General features: G+C 53.2%; 1 protein-coding gene across 4 annotated transcripts in view; it reads left to right on the top strand.

Moving 5' to 3' along the window:
* The first annotated feature begins 1,104 nt into the window (after nt 1–1,104).
* Nucleotides 1,105–22,447, top strand: part of GPATCH2L (G-patch domain containing 2 like) — a 124,416-nt gene continuing 103,073 nt past the window's right edge. For all 4 annotated transcript variants that reach the window (XM_057318569.1, XM_057318570.1, XM_057318568.1 and 1 more), the window contains exon 1: nt 1,105–1,196. In XM_057318569.1, the coding sequence (XP_057174552.1) occupies nt 1,105–1,196 (92 nt within the window). The remainder of the gene's footprint in view (nt 1,197–22,447) is intronic.

The raw sequence follows: 22,447 nt of genomic DNA, 5'->3' as shown, positions 1-22,447 counted from the left end.
AATTCAGTAAAACAAAGAGGCTCAACACTTCAAAAACCCGCTGGGGGGTTATTTTTGTATGACTACTAGTGCCCTTCCCCAGTGAGCCAGGAGGGCTCCAGAGCCAGCAAAGAGACTGCTCAGCTGTTAATTAGAAACTCAGGGATTTAGTGGCTCTGGGGCCCCTTTTCCTTCTTTTCCAGAGTCACGCTCTTAGCCCCCCTTTGGAATAATTCCCATGGTCACTGAGAAGTTTCCGCCCACTCTGGTTTTTCTTGAGCACCATTCTGAAACCCAAAGGGGAAAAGTATTTTAGTACCTTAACTACCAGCCAATTCCGCTGCCTCAGGTCTCTGATACACTTGGGCGGTCTGCGGCCAGCCCGAGCAGGTGGCTAGGGGTTGACCTCCTCCCTTTATTTTATGATAGCCACAGCAGCAAGGTCTCCCATGTACTGAGCCTTCACCACAAGCCAGGCACTGGGCTCAGCACGTACGCGTGATCCTGTTTAATCCTCACAACTGCCCAGCGAAACACAGGTGTTGTTGTCCCATTTTACAGATAAGGAAACTGAGGCTCAGAGAAGGAAAGAGATTGTCCAAGATTATCCAGCTACTTAGTGGCGGAGCTGGAACTCAAAACGGAGATATCTGACACCACTATACTTCTCACGTTTGTGTTAAAAGGAATCTGCTGCTGCCTTCAGCTGGGGAAGGTCATCTAGTGTATAGCAGGCAGAATTAGCAGTGTACTGGGAGAAGCTACCTGCCACCACCCTCCACCCCCCGGCCCAGGCATCCCTTTTTGCATGGAGTGACCACAGAGCAGAAGGCTTCTGTCAGGCCTAGGTGTGAAGCCTCTCAACATGGCTGAGCTCCCGAGTCCGGGCCCCAGGGGGGGAAGGATGAAGCCTGCAGACCTGGGTGAGGAGCAGCTCGAAGTCATAGCTAAGCGTGGCCAAGAGTCAGATTCAGGCCGTGGATGGCCAAGTCTCCCCTCACCTGTCTGGGCTTCGTCCTTTCCACAGCCTTCAAGTGCCACATCTCAAGAGCTCCTGGGCATTGACAGGGTGTCCCAGAACCTCTGTCCACCTAGTTCTTACCCGATCCCTGAGCTGCCTTCCTTATGTTCCGTCCAGCGGTGTTGCCCAGCCCAGACTTCAGAGGGCACCCAGAAGAGAGCTCAGGAGGTAGGACAGAACGGACAAGCAGCTACAGGTACCCACACTGTGGTTTTCTATAGGCGTGTTGGGGAGGCACGGGATGGGTGTCAGGGCTGCTGCCTCCTTCATGTGGCACGTTGACCGGCCTCTCACCTGTTTCTCTTAGGCTGGCTCATGTCACTTCTGAGCGGGCTTGAGATGCGCCAGCTGGTCTCTGACAAAATCTCCCGTGGTGTCTTTGGCATTGGGGGTAGCTGCAGAGATGCCGTTCATAGGCTGGGCCATGGTCGGGGAGTTTGTTCCTTCGTGAGATACGGATTGCTGCTCAGGACGAGCCGGGCTCTGTTCTAGGCACTGCAGAGAGAGCACTAGAAAGCCGAACTCCCTTCCCACATAGCACTTACATGGCAGGTGGGGGGAGGGGGGAGGCGGCCGCATAAGTCAAACACACAGCATGCTGGGTGGTAACGGGTGCCCTGGGGAAAAACAGCTGGAGCAGGGAAGGGTGTGCTGGGATCTGGGGTTGCAATTTTTAAATGGCATGGTAAGTGGAGGCCTCACTGAGAAGATGACATTTGAGCACAGATCTGGAGAAGGTGGAGAAGTGGGGGGCAAGACTGGTAACTAGGGAATAGTGTTCCAGGGAGAGAGGACAGTACTTGCAAAGCCAGCAGGAGGACAGGCACCTGGCTTGTCTGAGTAGCAGAGGAGGTCAGCGTGCCTGGGGTGGAAGGGGCATGGGGAGAGGAGGTCCTCTGTCTTGCTGTGCCCGTGGCCTCAGATGTGTGGGGCCCACGCTCTCCAGTGACACGAGCACTCCCAGGCTGCCTCAGCCTTGCCAGACAGCCTTTGGAACACTCAGACTGCTGCCCGGCCTCTTCCGGCCTCAGCCTAGAAGCAGCAGAACAGCTGATGCTACGCGGAGGGAGAGGAGAACGATGAGCTCTGTCTGCCACAGACCAGAGGTCAAGAGGCTGCTGCCAGGTCCCCGCCAAGCCGGGTGTGCCAGTGTGCGGGGCAGACGCGGCGGTGTTTTCGGGCCGCTGTGTGGAATCCTCTCTGGAAACTCACAGCTCTGATGAAAAGCTCAAGCAAGAAATTCATCTGGGCAGGCCTTGTAGCTGAACCTGAGGTCATCTCCGTCCCTGGTTGTTGGCTCGTCTTTGCCGAACCCCAGGACACCCCAGACAGGCTTTAGGAACTATGTGCTTCAGACAGAAACCGATGCTAGCACCTGCTCGGTGTTGCTTGGCCAAAATGTGCGGCTTACGTAATTCAGGGCTTCTCTTACTTCGTGTCAGGGTGGCTCCTGGGAGCCCTGGTGCTGGAGATGTGAATGAAAGGTAGTGTTTGCTGCAGTGAGATAAGGAAGCTTAGCATCCTTGCTCAGCTTTGCCCAAGCAGTGCTACGCTTTTCTCCCAGGGGCCAAAGAGTCATTGGGGAATGGATAGCTGGGAGGGGGGAGGGGGTTTCAGGGAGGATGGGGATAGGGCACAGGGGAAAGAACACAGATTCCAGAATCAGGCAGGCCTGTGTTCCAGTCCCAGCTCTCCCACTCGGTAGCTGTGGGTCTTTGAGTGAGCTGCTTTCCCTTTCTGATCCTGTTTTCTCATCTGTAAACTGGGGATGATATTAGTACTGTCCTCTTAAGATAGTGACGCCCAATAAAAGCTGACTACTGCTAAATTTTAGAACTGAATGGGCTCCAAAAGGGAACATAGGGAAAATCCCCCTGGATATGTTACTGCACCGACACCTGCGCTCTGCTAGGGGTTATCGCCCTCCTTTCCTCTCATGAATTCTTAGCCACGGATGGAATGGTTTGGCACCAGGGTTTTTTGTTTTTATAGCAACTTTATTAAGGTACACTATGCGTGCCTTTGAAGTCACCACCGAAAATACACAACTCGGTGATTTTGGTAAATTCACCAACTTGTGCAACCATCCCCATAATCCTGTTTCAGAACATTGTCACCACCCTCCAACGTTCCCTTGTGTCTGTTTCCAGTTAATCCCTGCTCCCACTCCTAGCCCCAGGCAACCCCTGATCTACTTCCTGACCCTACCAATGTGTTGTTTCTGGAAACTGCATAGACAGGGACTCACATAGTATGTGGTCTTTCGAGGGTGGCTGCTTTCAGGTCCCATGTTTTCATGGTCCATCCATGCCGTAGCATGTGTCAGTAGTCTGGTCTTTTGATTGTTGGACGGTATCCCGCTGGATGGACCCGCACCTCGCTGTTTCACCGTGCAGCCGTTGACGGACACTGGAGTTGTTTCCAGTTTGGGGCTCTTATGAATAACACCCCTGTGGACGTTCCTGTACATGTCTTTGTGTGGACATACGTTTTCATTTCTCTTGGGTAGATTCCTAGGAGTGAAATCACTGGGTCATTTTTTATATTTTTGTTTATGTTTATATTTAACTTTTTTAAAAATTTATTTAAAGAAAAACACGATATAAAACTTCAAAAAAGGTTAAAGAGCAGGCAGAAGAGTTGGAGAATTATTTGTGTTTAACTTTTAAGAAACTGCCCAACTGTTTTCAGGGTATCAGTTTTGTTTGTCAGGACTTTAGGGTATCCGGATTAATTAAGTAGTTGATTTTTTGTTCATTCATTTGTTTCCTTTCCTTAAGTTTTTCAAAGGTGGCAGTGAAGTTTACAGTTGGCCCAATCTCCTGATTCCTCCCTCCCTCCCTCCTTCCTGTCACTGAACTTACCTCTGTTTTGAGAATGCAGAGCTTTTCTGTCTGTCCCCTCCTCCCCCACCCCAGCCTGGAAGCTTCTTCAGGGTAAGAAGGGGGTTTGTTAGAGTTTCTGTAAAGCCCCTTGCGCCTGCTAGGAGTTCACCGTCAAACAAGACATGGTCCTGACCCCAAGGGGCTCACAAATGAGTGGAGAAGTAGACAGGTCTCATCTATGTTTTCAAAGCACTGGTTTTGAAAACGACAGAGGCTTTCCAGATGGGTGGAAGAACCCCAAACCATCCATTGCAAAGTGGAGGTGAAAGTGGGGAGAGAGGGAACTTGGAATGTCCACCAGGAAGTACACAGGTGGGGTCTGCAAACTGCAGCCCACGGGCCAAATCCAGCCTGCCACCCATTCTTATAAAAGTTTAACTGGAACAGAGCTGTGCTCTTTTGTTTACGTACCGTCTGTGGCCGCCTTTGTGCTGTGATGGCAGAACTTAGTTGTGACAGAGACCATGTGGCCTGCAAAGCCTAAAATATTTACGATCAGGCTGTTCACATGATTTTGCCAACCTCTCCTTAGAGGAAAGAATAAAGATGACAAAGAACAACACCCATGTGTCCCCACAGTTCATCCGCGTGGTGCTATCCTGAAAATCAGCTGCAGTAACAGTGATTTGAGTTAGGTGTAAGGAAAGACTGGACGGGTGCCTCAAAGAAAGAGACGAACTTCCCTTCAGAAAAGGAAAAACAAAACCAAAACAAAACACCAGCACTTCTCAGTTCCAGCACGGTTGGGACATAAGCTGTCTGGAGACACAAAGCTGGGAGGAGTGACTCTGGGCTTCTTCCAGACCCTTTGATCCTCTCCAAGATGTGGGGAAGGAGGGGGTTCTTTGGGAGTCAGATACCTTTGGCAGTGGGCTCCGGATCATGAAGAGAAAGCCTGGTGGAGGGGGGCTGGGAGCAAGGGAGGAAGGAAAAGGCCAATTTTTCTGTTGGCGAGGTAGAACTCAGAAAGCGAGGGTGGCAGAAGCCGACGGAGGAAGCAGCGGGCCCTCTTGTGGCTGTGACGGAGCGCATTAATTCCCGGCATATGTTCCCAGCATCTGTCGTGGTGGCCTGGACCGGAGGGGTCAGCAAGAGAGGGGACCATGCCAGGGCTGAGCATTAGCCCAGAATTCCCGGGCTGCTGGGGCTCTTGGCTCCCGCGGAACGACGGCTGGCCAGCGCGCCCAGGAACATCTGCGGCAGCTGCGGCAGGCAGCGCGGCCTTGGGGAGGAGGGGGGTCCCCTCCGCATGCTCGCTGCAAGAAAACACCTGCCTCTGAAGGGGCTGAGAGAAGACCCGTGAGAGTCCTGCAGAACGGTCTCTTTCCCGTCTCTGCTGCAGTAGATCCGACCCACCAGCAGCCCAGAGTTGTGACGTAAGCGACTGCACTGGGAGGGGCAAGGGTCAGGGAGCCGCAGCCCTGGGTGGCAAGAATGCAGAGATCTTGGGGTGCCCTCCCAAGTACCAGTCCCAGAATCCCCCTGGGTGCCGTTTGGGCTGCTTATGGCAAAGCGTCCCTCGGGAGTCCGTGATCTACGGAGAGGCAGCAAGGCAGGAGGGCGCCGTGGCTAGGAATACAGACGACGCGGGTTTGCACTTCTGCTCCTCCACGCTGTACCTGCACAACTTTGCACAGGTGTCTGTGCGGTGGTTTCCGCGTCTATAGAGTGAGGTAGAAAATCATTACTGCCTCCCAGGCTCTGGGGTGATCAAATGCCTGCTTCACATCAGGTGTCTGGCACCCAGCGAGGGGTAGTTCTGATCACACCAGGACCGTCAGTGATCGCTGGTTATTCCCTGCAGGAAGTCATGGGTGTTAGGCCTGGAGAGGACCTCTGTGGGCGTCCACCCCAAGGTCATGAACTGGGGGCCTACAGGCTGACTTTGACCCATAGGACATGTTTGATTGGCCTACACACTTTTTAAAATCATTTAGTTAATTATCAGCATTAAAAATGGAAAGGTTTCACATTAAACCCAGATTTCTGGCTTCTCTGAGGAAATTGGGGGATTCGTCCACTCTGGGGCCATGGCTCCTATGGTGGTGATTGGCTTGAGCAAAGAAGTGACGGCTCCTTTAAGTAGGGGTGGTTCAGCATGCCCCCTGCTCCTGCCCCACTTATGTGTTAGCTGGGCCACTCCAGGCCTTGACTGTGAGACCCCTGCCCAGCCTCCTCCTTGCCGATGAGGATTCTGCCCCCCAAGAGCCTTTACACAAGGTCATGTTCGAGACTGGAACTTGGCGTGTCCTTTGTCAGTAACCAGGACCCTCCGGCCAATGTGCAACCTAAAATCACGCAAGTTCTGGAGAGGATCCAGTTTGCCTGCCATGAGCTTCTCCTCCTCTGATCGGGAAGCCTGACACTGTGTCCAGCATGGATCTGACAAGACTTTGAGCGGAGTCCTGGGATAAGTCCTGGGCCAGTGACTGGTTAGCCATTTGCGGTCTACTGAACTGGTCAAACTCTGCCCTGGAGCTAATGGTGTCTGCTCAGGAATACCGTCCAACTCAGCAGTCAAGAAAGGTAGAAGGTTTGCTGCCTTCTTTCTACAGCAGCCACCGGCGCCTCGAGCACACCACTGGGGCGTTAGGAAGTTGGGGGGAGCCAAGCCTGCAGAGAGCGTGTCTGGCTTGCGGGCTTCAGGGGCAGAAGAGCACCTGTATCCATCAGGCAGGAGGGGCTCCATGCTGTGCTCAGGAGGAGGGACAGCCCCGAGGGTGCACCCCTCAGCTCACCCTTCCAGAGAGAGGACATAGTTAACAGACAGCCTCCAGCGATGGAGCCTTCGGGGTCTGCCCCAGAGTGCAGGCAGCACCCAGCCGGTTACTAAACCTAGTGGTGGCAAAGGCTCGCCATTCCTGGTCGGCACAACTCCTCCATGGCAGTCTTTCCTCCAGAGGTCTCTCTGGGGCCGGCTAGGACTTTCTCAAGAGCGGCCCCGTGGTCTGAGACTCTCACCGCTGGGTCTTCCCGCCTTCCCCCTCTCTCTTCACTGGTGACAGACCTTCATCACCACCTGAAGGCTTTCCCTGCCACTCCTGCTTCCTCCCCTCTCCATCTTTCACAGGCCTTCATGACTTGGTGTCTGCTTCCTCAGGGATCCAAACAGTGGGCCTGGGGTGGTCCAAGGAGATGGGGCGGGCCCATCCCTGGGCAGGGCCAAGGAGCGGTATGGCCTCTTCTCCAAAGCCACATGCCTCATGAGCCCCAGTGGCAGCTGGGGTGTGGGATTCCTGGAGAGGGATAGAAGGAGTTTGGCTAGAGGTGGATTCCTCTGTCACTCATGCCAACTTGGAAACGAATCCAACTGAGTAGGCCTGGCAGGCATTTGGCAAAAAGGAATTCGGTTTCCTTGCAGCAGGGAGAGGAAACAGCTCCCCCCCACACACACACCCCTTTTTGTTTTGCTGAGATTGGGCGTGAAGAACCTCTTTGTGTGGCTTGACGGGCAGAGAACAGGGCTGTCCTGGCACAGCAGGCTGCTTGGAGACAAGGATGTGCCCTCCAGAGAACTACCTGTTGCCCATCAGGATCGGGGGGCATCGCCACAGAGGGTGGGAGTTCGGGCAGCTGTACCCCAGACTTCGGCGGGGCGGGGCCAGGCACCGCACAACGGTACAGATGGCGTGCTGTCTGTGGGCAGAGGGGAGTCTGCGGGGGGCTTGTGAAGGGCCAGGTGCTCTTATGCAAGCCCAGTGGACAGTGCTACATTTCCCCCAAGGCACGGTGACAACCGCGGTGTTCTTACAGTTTTAAGGACAAAGATAATGAAGCAGCAAAGACCAAATAAGAAAGATGCCTCACAAGGCATAGGAGGACAGAGATGGTACTTAGTAGGGGAAGCTAAGCAAAGAGAAAAAAAAAATAGTTGAGCTCTTTGAATAGAGAACAGAATAAAACAAAATCAAAACCAAAACCTGGGTGGGGCAGGCAGGGCAGGTGGGGATTGGTTGCAAAGGGCAGGAGGGAACTTTTTGGGGTGATGGATATGTTCCATAGCTTGACTGTGGTGGTGGTGGTGGTTACATGTGTGTTTATATTTGTAAAACTCATCAACTATCCACTTTAGGGTGATTTTTATTATGGATAAGTTCTACCTCAGTAAACATGACTTTTACAAAGATTCTCCCCGTCACCGCTCACCATCTGATCACAAGGTGGGGGCGTTTGTGTTTGTCCCACAGTGTCCCCCAGGCCACGGCGCCGGGCAGCCTGGCTGTCCCTGAGAAGCAGGCCGGGAAGCAGAGAGGCGCTGCCAGGCCACCTCGGCCCCAGAGCCCCCGCCCAGGGGGCTGCTCAGACTCCAGGGCGAGCTTTTACCTCTTATCTGCTGTTTAATTTTCCGTGATTGTCCATGAAAGGGAAATCCAGTAAATTTGACGATTGGGGACAGCAGATGGTCCAATTTGAAGTAAAACATGGGCATCTGGAAATCATTTTTGACATTCTAATGGAAGCATGGGTCTGCAGAGCCCAGAGTAAGGAAGGACACAGAGAACCTTGAAGACCCAAGACTGTTTAAAGAAGATGTGACCCCAGAGAGAGCAGGCTGGGCCAGTGTGTGCGTTGCAGTCGTTCTTCTGAGCTAGGGCATGAGCAGGGTTATAAAAACTTTCAATGCCAGCCCTTTTTAAAAAAAAAGGTATTTTTTTCTTTAAAAGCCTACAAATGCTTATTATCTTTACTTATATAATGAATATACATTCACTAAGTTAAAAATTATGTTTCTAAATGTAATGAATATTCCTTTTCACTCTGCCCTGCCCCATCCATCCTGGAGGCCCCCCCAGAAGTGACCGTGGTGTTTTTCCAGATATTTCAGTGTGTTTACCTAGACATGGACATACAGATAGAGATCTAGAATTTGGCTTTATTTATGTTACTGGGATCATTCTGCAAGTATGGCCCATGTTTGACTTTGTCCACTTAGGGACACATCTTGAACTTCCCTCTCTCTTCCTCATTCTTTTTAACGATGGACACAAGTCCATGGATTTGCCGCCCCACCATTCCATCCCCTCACTAGCCGTTCCCCACGGGTGGTCACTCAGACTGAGCCCAGTCCCTCCCAACTGGGGGCTCTCTGAGGGACCCTGTTCCACCCTGGCGCTGCCTCACCTCCGAATTCCTTCTGCTGGACCGTCATCAAGCCCCAGATAAGACAGGCGGCTCTCCTGCCCATCCCAGTGCACCCACTGGGTAAGGAATGGCAGAGAGAACGCTCGTCCCCTGGGACAGCTGCTCCAGGGCAGTGGGACGCTGAGGGGAGCGAGATGGTGAGGTCACAGGGAGAACACTTGGGTGGCGCATGGTGGGGCAGAGGAGGCCTGGCTTGAAGAGGCCAGTCTGTGTGTGGGAGGCTGGGGGCGGGGTGTCATATTTAGTTTTAGAGGGGAAATCAGAGTTGGAATCCCCTGCGTGCCTTTCGTTCCTCTGTTTTTAATACACTGGTGAGTGCTCTGTGCCAGGCATGGTGTCCGGTGCTTGTCACCGAGACAGCTTTGTACCTGGTTACAACCAAGAGCTAAGTCTCTGCATTGTCCTTGTTAGCTTTGTGTCCTTGTTCCTGTCGTTCTGCCTCTAGTAATAGTCATAGCTACTGTTTGTGAAGCCCTTACCAGATATCAGACAATGGACAAAACGCTTGCTTGCTTGCTTTTTTTTTTTTTAAAGATTTTATTTATTTATTTTAGAGAAAGCATGAGAGAGCGGGGAGGAGGGGCAGAGGCAGAGAATCTCGTGCAGACTCTCCACCGAGCAGGGGCTCCCACATGGGGCTCGATCTCAAGACCCTGAGATCATGACCTGAGCCGAAAGCAAGGGTCAGTTGCTTAACCGACTGAGCCACCCCAGCACCCCAACAAAATGCTTTCTGTGCCTCACCTCCCTCTAAATTCTCAACTCCCAGGACGTGGGAACTGAGTCATACCTACTTTAGAGGCAAGGACAAATGAGGCTTAAACCCAGGCCTTTCTTGTTTCGTGCTCATGAAGCACCCGGCGAGGTGAGTAGTGTCCCTTCCTGTTTTGTGTATCATCAGCGTCCTGTCGCTTCCTTCTGCTGACAGTTCCCCCAGTCAGGGTCTCCCTCAGTAAGCCCTGATAGAGGGCTCTGCCCCTTGAAGCTCTGCCCATTGATTCCGCACAATGGGAGAACTGGGTATAGGGTGTTCTGCCTCGGAGACAAGGACATCGGGTCTTCTTCCCAGCCTCCTTTAAGAAGTCTGTTCAAAGTGTTTTCCTGGAGTCTGGAAGCAAAAGGAGAGCATCTGCAAGGCGGGGTTTCTCAGAGGTGGTCACGTGGCATGGACGACCTGCGTCAGAAGCATCCCCAGAGCTTATCAAATATACAGGCTCCTGTCCCCAAGCCACCGGATTAGTCTGAGCAGAGAACACCTGAGAGTGTGCATTTTAAACAAGCACCTTCCCAAACCCCAGCCCTCTTCAAGAACCTGGCAAGCTCTGGCGCACAGGCTGTACTCTGCCCTCACAGTACCGGCTAAAACACTGCCCCTGCCCTTTCTGGATGAGTGGTCAATCTTGAAAGATCCAGAGTGTCCTAGGAAAACCAAACAGACCTCTGCTTTTTTGGAAAGATCCAGCAGTGCTGAGAGCACTGTCCCTCAAAGCACTGACTGGAGGAGTGGGGCAGGGCTTGGGCCACGCCGTCCGCCCTGGTCCCTGCCTCCTCCTTCTGGCTACCGTGGACATTTTGTTTGCGAGCACCGGTCAAAGGAGACGGCAATGTTTGTGTCTGTCGGCGCCAGTGCCGTTCGGCCAGGGCCCAACAAGTGCGGCCGATTCCGGTGTGCACCCCACCCTGCACGCAGGCCCACGGCTTTGTGGCGCTTGTGCAAAAGGCCTCCGTTCACCTCCCTTCCCCCTCCACTCTCCGTCCTTTGGCAGCTGCTGTCAGATGTGTTTTTGGAATGATCCAAAAGTGAAACGTGCCCCCTCCTCCAGGTTGGCATAAGATTGGTGTCTCTCAAAGCACAGTGCACAGACCACCCGCACCGGACCCTCCTAGGGAGGCTTACAAAACACAGATGCCTGCCTGCCAGCTGGACCTGGGCAATCCAAACCCCCAGACATGGGGAATCAGAATTGCGGCGGTTGGGCCTGGGAATCTGCATTTTAAGCACAGGGGGCTTTTGATGCACGTTAGGACATTAAGGCCTATACTCACCTGGAGGAAAGAGGGTGAATGTAAGTTTAATTGGGCCTCGGGTCAGATCAGCCTCCTGGGTCTTTGGCCTCCCTGAAAGAAGCGAAGCCTTCCCCCCACTCCCACCCCGGCCCTGAGCCCCCATGGCAAACTCGGCTCCTGTGGCCTCACCCCACTGCTAGGGCAGCAGGCACCCAGGGCTCAGCCTTCTATCAGATTCAATCTCCTGTCACTTTCAGGACCAGTTCATTATTCCTTTATTATTTCCATTCTCCTGCTTATCGTTATTAATAATCACTCTAGACTGGCCAGGGTGATGACAGCTCCCCCTTGTCCATTCTTTCTGTCTGTTTTAATCCTGCCTGCTTATCTGGCATTAACCTGATCTTTTCCCCCATTTAATTAAGCAGTGCTGGTCAGCCCACTTGTGCCCACATGGAGATGGGAATGATCGGGTCTCCTGATAGGCAGAGGAGTGATAGGCTCTGTGGCCAGAACATTCTACTTCCCAGAGGGGCCCGAGGGCAGGGGCATGAGTCCCAGGAAGGGCCACATTGGGTCTGAGGGCTGGGGAGGCAGGGAGGGTTGATGACCAGGACCCACTGAGAAACAATGCTTCTCAAACCGTAGAGAGTCTCAGCATCCCCAGGTCTGTTAAAATAGAGATTACTGGGCCCCACCCCAGGGAGTCTGATTGAGTAGGTGGCCATGAATCTGAATTCCTAATAAGCTCCAGGCGGTGCTGATGCTGGTGGGGTCACTCACACTTGAGGAGCCCTGCATTAGCGGGCCAGCCTCAGCTTTAGTGCTGGATGCTGGCCAGGCCCAAGCATGCCTTCCTGGGAATGGACTGAAGAGGATGAGATTCAGGCAGGGAGGAAATTATTACAGATGTGAGGTGGTGAGGGACTGAGCCAAGGGGTACTTGGACTGTAAGGGGAGGGATGGATCTGGATTCAGCATCTGATCTGGAGAGGCAAGGGGTCTGCATGCTGGGGGAGGCAGTGAAAGAGAAAAAAAGCAAAGACACCTGGTTTTGAGCAACTGGCGGTGTGCTTGACAGGAATAAGTACAGAGGGAACACATAGGGGTAGGGCCGGGATGTGCTGAGGTCAAGACAAGCTACTTAACTTTCAGGGGTTAGAGAAAAAAATGAAAATTCTGGGCCCTTCCTCAAAAATTATTAAGAATTTCAATTCTTGGGGCGCCTGGGTGGCACAGCGGTTAAGCGTCTGCCTTCGGCTCAGAGCGTGATCCCGGCGTTGTGGGATCGAGCCCCACATCAGGCTCCTCAGCTATGAGCCTGCTTCTTCCTCTCCCACTCCTCCTGCTTGTGTTCCCTCTCTCGCTGGCTGTCTCTATCTCTGTCGAATAAATAAATAAATAATCTTTAAAAAAAAAAAAAAGAATTTCAATTCTTGCAGGAGAAGAGAGCGTTAGAGCAAGCATGGGGTCTTTCTAAAATGCAGGGCTCTGTCCTACACATGACACAGGCCACCTGCCATGAAGGCAGCCCTGGCTGAGATTCCGCTTGATTCTTCTGCCCCTGATAGCCAGACAGAACAGGCCATCACCTTGGCGGCCCGTCAGTTGCTCTGCAGGCCCTTGTGTGATTGGCATGTCCGCTTCTAGATGCCACGAGAGACAAAATGGGAAGTCACAGGGCCCAAGATTCACAATTCAGAGTCCTAGGAGGGAAGAGCCCCAAGTAAGAAAACATGATGGCTTAAATCCTAAAAGAAGTTGCTCATCAGACAACTCGTAAGTGAAGGGTACCGTGGCCAGGAGAACCTGACATTGTCTGTGGATGGACCTTTAGCGTTGTAAGCTACCATTTATTGTGTGTGTGCTCAGTTCCCCACAACACGCTTTAATATCTTACTTGGCTTCGTCCTGGCAACAACCATGTGAAGTGTGTGTTATTGTCCCCCTTTTACAGATGAGGAAGCTGAGGTGGGGCGAGGCACAGGAAGCTGCCTAGTGAGGGAGCCAGCTCATTAGGCCTGCACACGCGTCTGGGGTGGGAGACGCTCTGCGCAAATGACTGGGGAGTCGGGGGGCTGATGTGGACGGGGGCACTGGGGGTGTTGCAGGGAAATGCACAGATACCCAAGTGCCAGCCGAAGATGGAAGGATTTAGAGCAATTAAAATGTTTTGCCTGGGAGCTGTTTGGAGCCTTTTTTTTTTTTTTTTTTTTGAAGCGAGTTTCCTGACTTCAAGGTGTTAACCGGCTCTCTAAATGGTTTTGTTTTTTAATTGCAGCAAATGACTGTGGAGCCATTAGATTTTGCCTCTGTGGTTGTTTCTGAGCCCTTCCAGGCCTCCTCCTTCTATTTATTCTGTTTAATTCAGTCAGGTAGCTCCGGGGCAATGGAGATCAATACTTCTCTTTGATAGAAAAGAGTCAGGTTTGAAACCCAGAGATAAAACTGACACATTTTGTATAAATTTAATTAAAAATGCACCTTTAGTGGCTTGTTGCAGGCACAAAGCTGAATGTCTATCTCTCTATCTCCCTGTCTCTCCCCCTCTCCTCCTCTCTCTCCCTCTGCCTCTCTCTCTCTCTCCTTTCTTGTTCGTAACCGGGAGATCTCTACATCTGCCTCGCCTTAGTCTTGGTTCATGATTTTGGACTTGAAACTTCCATGCTGAGGGACGCCGAGAGAAGGGTCTGAAATTCTAAGCAGATGAGCCTGGCCTCCTTTTGTCCAGAGCAGGCTGGGGAGAGGGCTTCTCAGGGGAGAGGACTAGGAAGCAGAAGCCCCAGGATGGGTTTGCTTTTGCTTTTTCAAACCCTCCTCTTTGGGCCCCGCGGCCTGCACGCTCAGTGGCTGCCCTGGTCGGCCATTTTTGACCTGCCTGCCTGTGGACCTCTCGCACTTCCTGGGGCCCTTGTGGGGTCCCCGACAGAGGTGGGAGTGGGGGCACGGGGCCTGGAGCCCCTCTCTGGTGACCCCAGGGCTGCTGCACACATCTGTCTTGTGTTTTACAGTCCCCCCTTCACCTCCTTCCCCACCTGCTCTCCCCCTTTCACGAGCCTCAATCCCATTTGGCTTTCCTCATTTTTCACTTGAGTGGGTTTCCTATCCCCAACTCTGCTCTGGCCTCACTCTGCTCAACACCAATAAAACACACTCAACACAGGTAGAACAAGGTGCCCGGGCCCGGTGTGACAAATGACTCACCAGCCCTCGCAAAGCGCGGCTGTAAATCGCCCCTCCCGTTGCGAGCCTGGGCCTGTTCGGCAGGCGGCCCCTCAGTGGGGACGACGAGGTGGCAGCGGCGGGCCTCAGACCCAGAGTTCGGTCAGCCCCCAAGGCCCTTCCCGGGATCCTGGGCAGCCGGGAGACGGCAGGGCGGCAGAGGAGGGCCTACTGAAATGTTTACACCTGCAGCTTCGGCTGGGACAGCTCAGACTTGTGAATTTATTGGCCATTAACTCCAGCAGCTGGCAGTTACTACACACTTGCCGCGTGCCAAGCACCATCGCTCGGGCTTGCGTTACATTTTCTTTGACCCTCACAACGATGCGGTGTGTCGTAGTTACCGTGGCTGTCCCTGTTTCACAGATAAGACCCTGACGGAGGCCTAGCAAGGTCACGGAACTCGTCCGAGGTCATCTGGCTAGTAAGCACCAAGGCGGCATTAGGGCAGACCTCCAGACGCTGAAATCTGGGCTTTTCACTGCCATGCCCTGTGTGTGGCAGCAGGCTGGGCACGCCAGGAAGCACGGTGCCGTCTCCATTCTCCAGTGTGTATGATTTCATGCTGCGGGGGCCAGGGCTTACTGGAGAAAGGTCGCAGCCCAGTTTACAACTGATTTCCTTCTCTACTTCATGAGGCTCCTCTCTCTGGGGGCCCCTGCAACCTGTGTACATGGGGGGGGTGCTCCTTCTCCCCAGGAAGAGTGATCGGAAGCCCAGAAGCCCGTGCTCCTGCTCTTGCCCAACCTAGAACAGCAGGGGGAAGCAGGGGGGCGAGCGGTAGCACTGGGGGAGGGCGAGGAGGGCTTCTCCAGCACATTCTGTTGTCTGGGAGCATTCGGAGCTTGGATGTCAGGCGTGTAGGACGCAGGGCTTGTGAATCTGTGCTGCGGTCCCGTAGGTGGGCACCGGGTAACGTGGTGGGCCAGCATGTTCGAGCCCGTCTCCTCTTTCACGTGGAGTACCTTTAATCGCTGCACATCAGCGTTCAGACTGGAGAGGCACAAGTCCTGGGTTTGAGCCACTGGACCTTCCTGTCTGCCTCCCTCCTCTCTGGCAATTACAAACACCAGCCGCTTTGTGTCTAAAATGGCTGAGATAATTGAAACGGAATTTGGAATCAGGGCCCTGCAGGCAGCACTTGTTGAAAGAAGAAATAAAGATCGTTTGGGTCACGTCTTTTGTAATTTGCGTTTAATAATCGTACCAGGAGGTGCGGACAAAGGGAGAGGCGGCATGTGAGCCAGCTCCCAGCCTGCCAGCCACCCTCGCTGGGTCTGCTGGGGGGCGGCCAGGCAGCGGAAGGAAGGTGCTGGCAGGAGGCTCCCGAGTTGGAAAAAGTTCTCTCCATGGGGCAGTGGCAGGAGATGGAGCACAGCTTGGGCCTGAGTAGCTGAGAGGGCATGCTGGGGGCCCTCACCTCTGTCCTCGGCACAGCTTCCAGGCACCCCGTGCCATTCCCCCACGTGAGGGGAGGGTGACAGAGTGGGGTGAGATAGCAGGAGCCCCCAAGACCCATGCAGTGATTTCAAACAGGCTGTAGTGGGACTCTCGTTGGATCAAACACTCAGTACCCTGCCCCTGCTCAGTCTTGCCAGCCACACGTGGACTTGGGGCGGATACAAGATCCAGGCTATGAGTCTGTGGATTTTCAAAGGTGTCCTCCAGGAGCCCTGCAACCTGCTATTCCCTAGAATCACAGCTCCTCGCGTTTGGGTCCTCAGGGAGTATGCGAGGGCTACGCTGATACAACGCCCTCTCCCACCAATGCCATGCGCGACTCGTACATAGAGGTACCCACTCCCCACAACTTCCAAAAACATTTCCCCCTTCCCCTGTGATGCTGCCCTTTCCTGTCTGCAAGAACCTGTGGACTCAGGATCCCAAGGGCTCCCCCTGCCCCCACCCTCTATCTACCATCTTGGTGGGATGGGGGAGGCTATGAGGAGCTTAGGCTTCAGATGGAGAGATAGCGCTATGAGCTGAACTGTGTCCCCCCAAAATTCATACATTGGAGTCTTAACCCCCAGTATCTCAGAATGAGACTGTATTTGGAGACAGGGTCTTTGAAGAGGTGATTAAGGTAAAATGAGGTGGAATGTGTGGACCCTAATCCAATAGGACTGGGGTCCTTAGAAGAAGAAGAAGGGACACCAGGGATGCTCATCACAGAGGAGAGACCACGTGAGGACACACTAAGCAGGCGGCCATCTACAAGCCAAGGGGAGAAGAAACCAACCCTGCCGACGCCTTGATCTTGGACTTCCAGCCTCTAGAACTGTGTGTCAGAAAGTACATTTCTGCTGTTTAGGCCACCCCGTCTGTGGTACTTTGGGATGGCAGCCCTGGTCAGCTACCACAGATAGTGAGTTGTGGGGGGACACTTGCTGGCGATGCTCCTTGCCCTGCGTCCTCTCCTTCTCTTGGCCGGACATGCATAATGTATGTTCGGAAGTACCCAAGAGAGGAGCTCCACCTGTTCCCCTCTCCCAGCGGGGCCAGAGTCCAGATGACACGTGGCTCAAGGAAGGGAATTTGCATGCCGGTCTTTGCCCTTCGTTCTTTCTTGGAGGCTCTGTGCTGCCCACCACCAGGCCCTGGGGTTGGGATGCTCACAGCTCTGTGATGCCCAACTCCAGTGTCTTCCTTCCATTCTTAAAACCCTTACCCTTTTGCCGTTGGTCATGTTGGTGACACAAGGGGACTCTCAATCCTTGCAGAAGCCAGACTCCTGGTATATCCTAGAGATCTGTCATCTGGAACCACCCAGGCAATAACAGCCCTGAACAGATTGCTGTATAAAAGGAGGGATGAACAGAGAGCTTTTCAGCTTCTGGATGTCTGGTGTGAGCACTGTGAATTCCTTCCCTGCCCAAGAGTTCTGGCACCTCTCTCAGGGCAAAGCCATAGGGTCCTAGGACGGCTGGTGTCACACACACTGATCCTGGGCCCTTTGTGGTGCGTGTCTTGGGCCATCAGAGGAGCAGGCTCTGGGTAACAGAGTTAACCCAGGGCTGGAGGCAGACGAAGGAGGCAGGGACAAAGAATGGAAAGGGCCAACAGTGACCTGGACTTTTTAGCTTGGGAGGGCCTTGTGGGATAGAATCCCAGATCTGCTATCATTCCTAAGGACCACTTCTGCTTCCAAGAGCTGGTTATATGCTCTTGACTGTCTCCCTGCATACTGGCAATAGATGGGGGTATCTCCATTGTACCAAAGAGGAAATGGGGTTCAGAGAGGTTATGTACTTGTTCATGATCGCACAACTCAAAAAGGGAAGAGCTATAATTCTGTAATTCAAACCCAGGACTTTTGGCCTCTCAATCCAGCCCTTTCCTTCCAGAGCAGGGATTGGCAAACTACAGCCCACAGGCCAAGTCCAGCCCACCACCCATGTTCATTAAGCTGAGAGCTAAGAAAGGGTTTTTTTTTTAATTTTTAAATGGTTGGAAAATCTGAAGAAAAATAGTATTTCGTGACAAGTGAAAATGATATGAAATTCAAATTTCAGCGTCTACAAATACAGTTTTATTGGCACACAGCCACACCCATCTGTTTATGTGTTGTCCGTGGCTGCACGCTACACAGGCAGAGCTGACGAGTCATGACAGAGACGGTATGGTCCCCCGAGCCTCAAATATTTACTTTCTAGGCCTTTACAGAAAACGTTTGCCAACTTCTGCTTTAGAGCCACACAAACTTGGGAGACGGAAGAGATCTTAGAAACCATCTAGTTCGGAAACCTTGATGTCCGCTTACTCTATCCATCCGTTTTCCAAATTACCAGAACAAGGCCCAGGCGCGTGAAGAGCCACAGTCCGGAGCCGCCCCTGGATCCCGGTGCCCCTGCTCTCAGGAGGCTGGGCTCACGGCCGCCTACACCGGGCTTGAAAGCAGGACCGTCGGCCCCACGTCGTCTGCTCCTTTGTCTGCGCCAGAGGTTTTTACGGGGCTCCTTTACACCAAGTCAGCAGTGTTCTCAGGCTTAGGAAGCTCCGAACCCTGGGGCCCAGACGTGACCATCACCTGACCAGCAGGGTGGGGCACACATGGTGAGACTTGGGGTGCACAGGGGGCCCAGTTGCGGTTTGAGCAGGTTCCAGGGCTGGCTCTGTAACTGGTGACCTTGGGCGAGTTTCCTTCAACCTTCTGTGCCTTAAATTCCTCCCTTGGGAAGTGGCGGAAGTAATAGCGTTTACCCCACGGATTGTGTGAGGATTAAATGCGTAGGAAGGGCTTGGAATGGCACCTCAGCAGTGTGTCCTGTGTGAGTGATGGCGATGATGAGCCCTGGTCTAGCCTGCTCCTTGTCCTGGCCGACTAGGCAGAAGCAGAGATTTCTACTGCCCCCCTGCCCCAGGGACTTCCTGCCCCGGGGCCTTCACCAACGTCTACTGCAAAGAGACACAGACCTGGGGGCGTAGCTTGAGATTTTCTGCCAGTTTCCCTTGGTGTCTGTGACTGAGTGTGCTGTCAGGGGACCAGGGTGCTATTGAAAAATATGGGCGAGAGCGCAGTGAAGGTGAGTGAATTGACAACGTGCTTGAATCCCATAAATAGAACCTGGCGCCAAAAGAGCAGTTTGTGAAAGAAGATGAACCGTGTGCCGGCCGTTTATATAGAAATGTAAAACGTACCGAACAGCGGTACCTTTGGTTTAGGGATGCGTTCACACCCAGTCAACGTCTAAAGGAATTTGCAGGGATGACAAGCCCTGAATTCAGGGTAGCAGTTCCCTGGAGCAGAGAGTAGCGCCCATGGAGAGGGGTGCCCAAGGGCCTTCACTTGAATTTGGAAAAAAATGTGTGATTTCTTAAGCCAAAAGGGTATCCTTGATAACTTTTTGAAGGCCTTAAGTATTTTATGGTAGATATTTTTTAATTTAGGCAGGGCTAGTTTTGCAAAACCCAATAGACTTGTGAGGCCTCAAATTGTTGCCAAGAAGCCCCATAGATGGGTTGGTAGGGATGAACGCGTCCCGGTGGGCTGTGCGCTCTTGTGGTATGCAGCCACACACGGACACTCTGCTCCCTTCATCCCAGCTCACGGGTCCCCTCGCCCACACACGTCCCCGGCCCCTCTCCTGCCCTCTTTGTCCACGCCCAGCAGCCCTTCCCCATCTGCTGGCTGTGTCGTTCCTCGCCCAGCCATGTGTCCTCTCTAGGCTGTGGAGCGGCAGAGGCTCTGGCCCCCACTCCCCGGTGAGGCGGAGGGGCTTTGGAACATGTGTTTCTGGGAGGCAGACACCAGCTGGTTGGGGAGACATTTGCATATTCAACTGAGCCCCCCAGAGCCAAGCCATGACTGTGAGGAGGAGGCTGTGGCAGGACAGAGGGAGAGGGAAGGCTCTGGTCAGCTAGGGGTCAGGTGGAACAGATTTCAGACTGCAGAGACAGATGGTTAAAGGAGAGAAAGAGGGAGGGGAGCAAATCCCCACTCCGGCATGAGGGAAGCCATTCGAGAGCCCGAAATAGCTTCTCTCTTAACAGGGCTGTGTGGTTTTCGAAACTATTTTTGTATCTTTTATTGGATACCTCATTGTAGTCCTGCAAAGTAGGTATTAACATCAGCCCCATTTTACAGATGAGGAAACTGAGGCTCAGAAAAGTTAGACCCCTTGTCCACAATCACAGGGCTAGTTGCAGGGAGTGGAGGGGCTTTGGACTCCTAGTCTCCTCAGAGCCGACCAGATTCGCTGCCTCCGCTTGCCCATCTAACCTCTTCCTCCCATCCCACTCCAGTGGGGTTTCCGAGCCCTCCATTCCATGGAGACTGCTCCTCTCCAGGCCACTAGTAAGCCCCACCCCACCCCGATACCAAGCCGTGGTCGCTTCTCTGTGTTCACGGTACTTGGCCTCTCTGCAGCGTTCGACACCGGTGACCACTGCCCTCTTCCTTCTTCCTCAGACGCCTCCTCCCGGTTGCCACGACAGTGTAAGCTCCGGCTTCCCTCCACCCCCTTGGCTGTGCCTTTTCTTTTGCAGGCTGTGCTCCACCCCTGAATGTGGGCCTGCTTGGGGCTCCGCGCCCAGCCCTCTTCTCTCTTCTCTCTCCAGTCCGGGCACTTCCAATATCATCTGTGCTCGACACCCCCAAGTCTGTTTCCACAGCATCGCCCTTTGCACAGCACACACTCTGGAGTCAATTGGGCCAGATCTGGATCTCAACTTTGCTGTTTATTAGTTAGATGATCTTGGGCAAGCTTTCTATGTCTCCTTGCCATCTGTGAAATGGGGATGATGATGCCCTTACTCCAGAAGGTGGCTGTGAGAGATAAATGAAATATAAAGGGCTTAGAACATTGCCTGGCACGTGAGCACTGAATAAACTCAAGATACTGTTACTTGGTAATCGTTCCTTCAATATGTCAAGCATCTTTTCACCCCAGGGCCTTTGCACTAACCCATCCCTCTATCCAGAATGTTCATCCCTTGATCTTCCTAAGGCTGACTTTTATTTTTTTTTAAGTAGGCTCCATGCCCAGCATGGGGCTTGAACTCACCACCCTGAGATCAAGAGTCAGATACTTAACTGACTGAGCCACCTAGGCATCCCCTAAGGCTGACTTTTAAAAATCCAGATTTCCTGGTGCACCCAGAAGGCTCGGTCGGTTAAGCACATCACGATCTTGGGTTGTGAGATGGAGCCCATGTCAGGCTCTGCCCTGAGCTGAGTGTGGAGTCTGCTTAACATTCTCTCCTCTCCCTCTGCCCCTTCCCCTGTTCACACTCTCTCTCTTAAAAAAAAAAAAAAGAAAGAAAGAAATCAGATTCCCTGACTAGCCAGCCGAGTCCCCTAGTGAGTCACTGCCACTTCAGCCCATTTAAATTTCCTGCATAACACCTATTATTAGATATTTTCTTGTTGATTTTTTATTTATTGTTTGACTCCCTCCGTAGAGCACAGTTGTCCTAAGAACAGGGATTTTGTCTGTTTTGTTCACTGTATCTCCCCGGCTCCTAGGAAGGGCGCATCATAGGTGCTAGCTACAAGTTTATTGCATGAATGAAGTGAGTGGGGACTTCAGCTTCAGCTTGGGAACGGCCAGACCTGTGCCTCATGCACAGACATGCTTGTGATTGGCAGCTGGGGACGAAGGTGCCTCCAACTGAGAAATTGCAAGAAGGCATTATCGTGTGTCCAAGCCCCAGAAATGGTGGGAGGGCTCATAAGTTGTCTCCCATCTGTTCCCAAAACATGATTCCAGCAAGCACACTCTCCCGGTCTTGACCCAGCCTGAGCAAATCCCCTCTGTCGCTCCGCTGGGGTGGGACAGCTGATTCTAGCCTGTGGAAGTCAGGCAGGAGTATGGAGGGCAGTGCCTGGGTCACTTCCAGAGTCAGAATGCCCCCCTCAGGCTACCACACCCCAGGAACGGGGATGGAGGGATCACCCATGAGGTCCTTCCTCCAGGTCCCACTGCACTTCGCCCCAGATTTTAGCCCTATCTTTGCTCTCACCTTCCTTTCTTGCCTCCAGGACTAAGAACTATAAAATGACACTAGGAGGCCTGCATTTGGGCCGGTGCAGCTGGCCCTTTAAGATGCAGGGGGAGTCTCTTCACCCAGGACCCACTACCAAGCTCAGGCTTTTTGTGTTCAATCAGGACCCAGCTCCCGTTGTTAAAAAAAAAAAAAAAAAAGGGCATTTCAGACCTTTGCAGAAAGCGTGCGTTGCAAATCCCCGATCGCAGTGCCTGAGCCATTGGAGCACACAGGCTGGGGAGATGTGGGTACAGCTTTTGATCTGGAGGCTGTGGTCATGGGCCATAAAGGGGTCTGGTCTTCCGGCCCACCGTGGGAGGGGAATGGCTTCAGGCAACTGTCAGCACAGGCGGCAAGTATACCAGGACTAGGAGCCCAGAGATCCAGGTGGGCGGCAGTGAGGGAAGGCAGGCTGGGTCAGGGAACAGAGACCAGTCCCTAGAACCACCTACGCTAGAACACAGGAGCCATCCCGCGGATGGCTGCGAATGGGCTACAGCCCCCTTCGCTCCAGCGGCGCCAGGTGGCTCCAGTGGCTCCCGCCCTGGGTCCTCAAATCCACCAGGAAGAGCTTCTTTTCAGATTCCCAAAAATAGACTCATTGCGCACCTCTGCCTCTCACTCAAGACCTGATCGCTGGGTCCAGGATGGGAAACGGGGACTGCCTGGGAACTAGGTTACCTGCGCTCAGCGGGTGTTGGGGCCC

The sequence above is a fragment of the Ursus arctos genome, unplaced genomic scaffold (genome assembly GCF_023065955.2).
Source record: "Ursus arctos isolate Adak ecotype North America unplaced genomic scaffold, UrsArc2.0 scaffold_25, whole genome shotgun sequence".
Lineage (NCBI taxonomy): Eukaryota > Metazoa > Chordata > Mammalia > Carnivora > Ursidae > Ursus > Ursus arctos.
The sequence above is the reverse complement of the archived record's forward strand: the minus strand, read 5'-3'. Positions and strand labels throughout refer to the sequence as shown.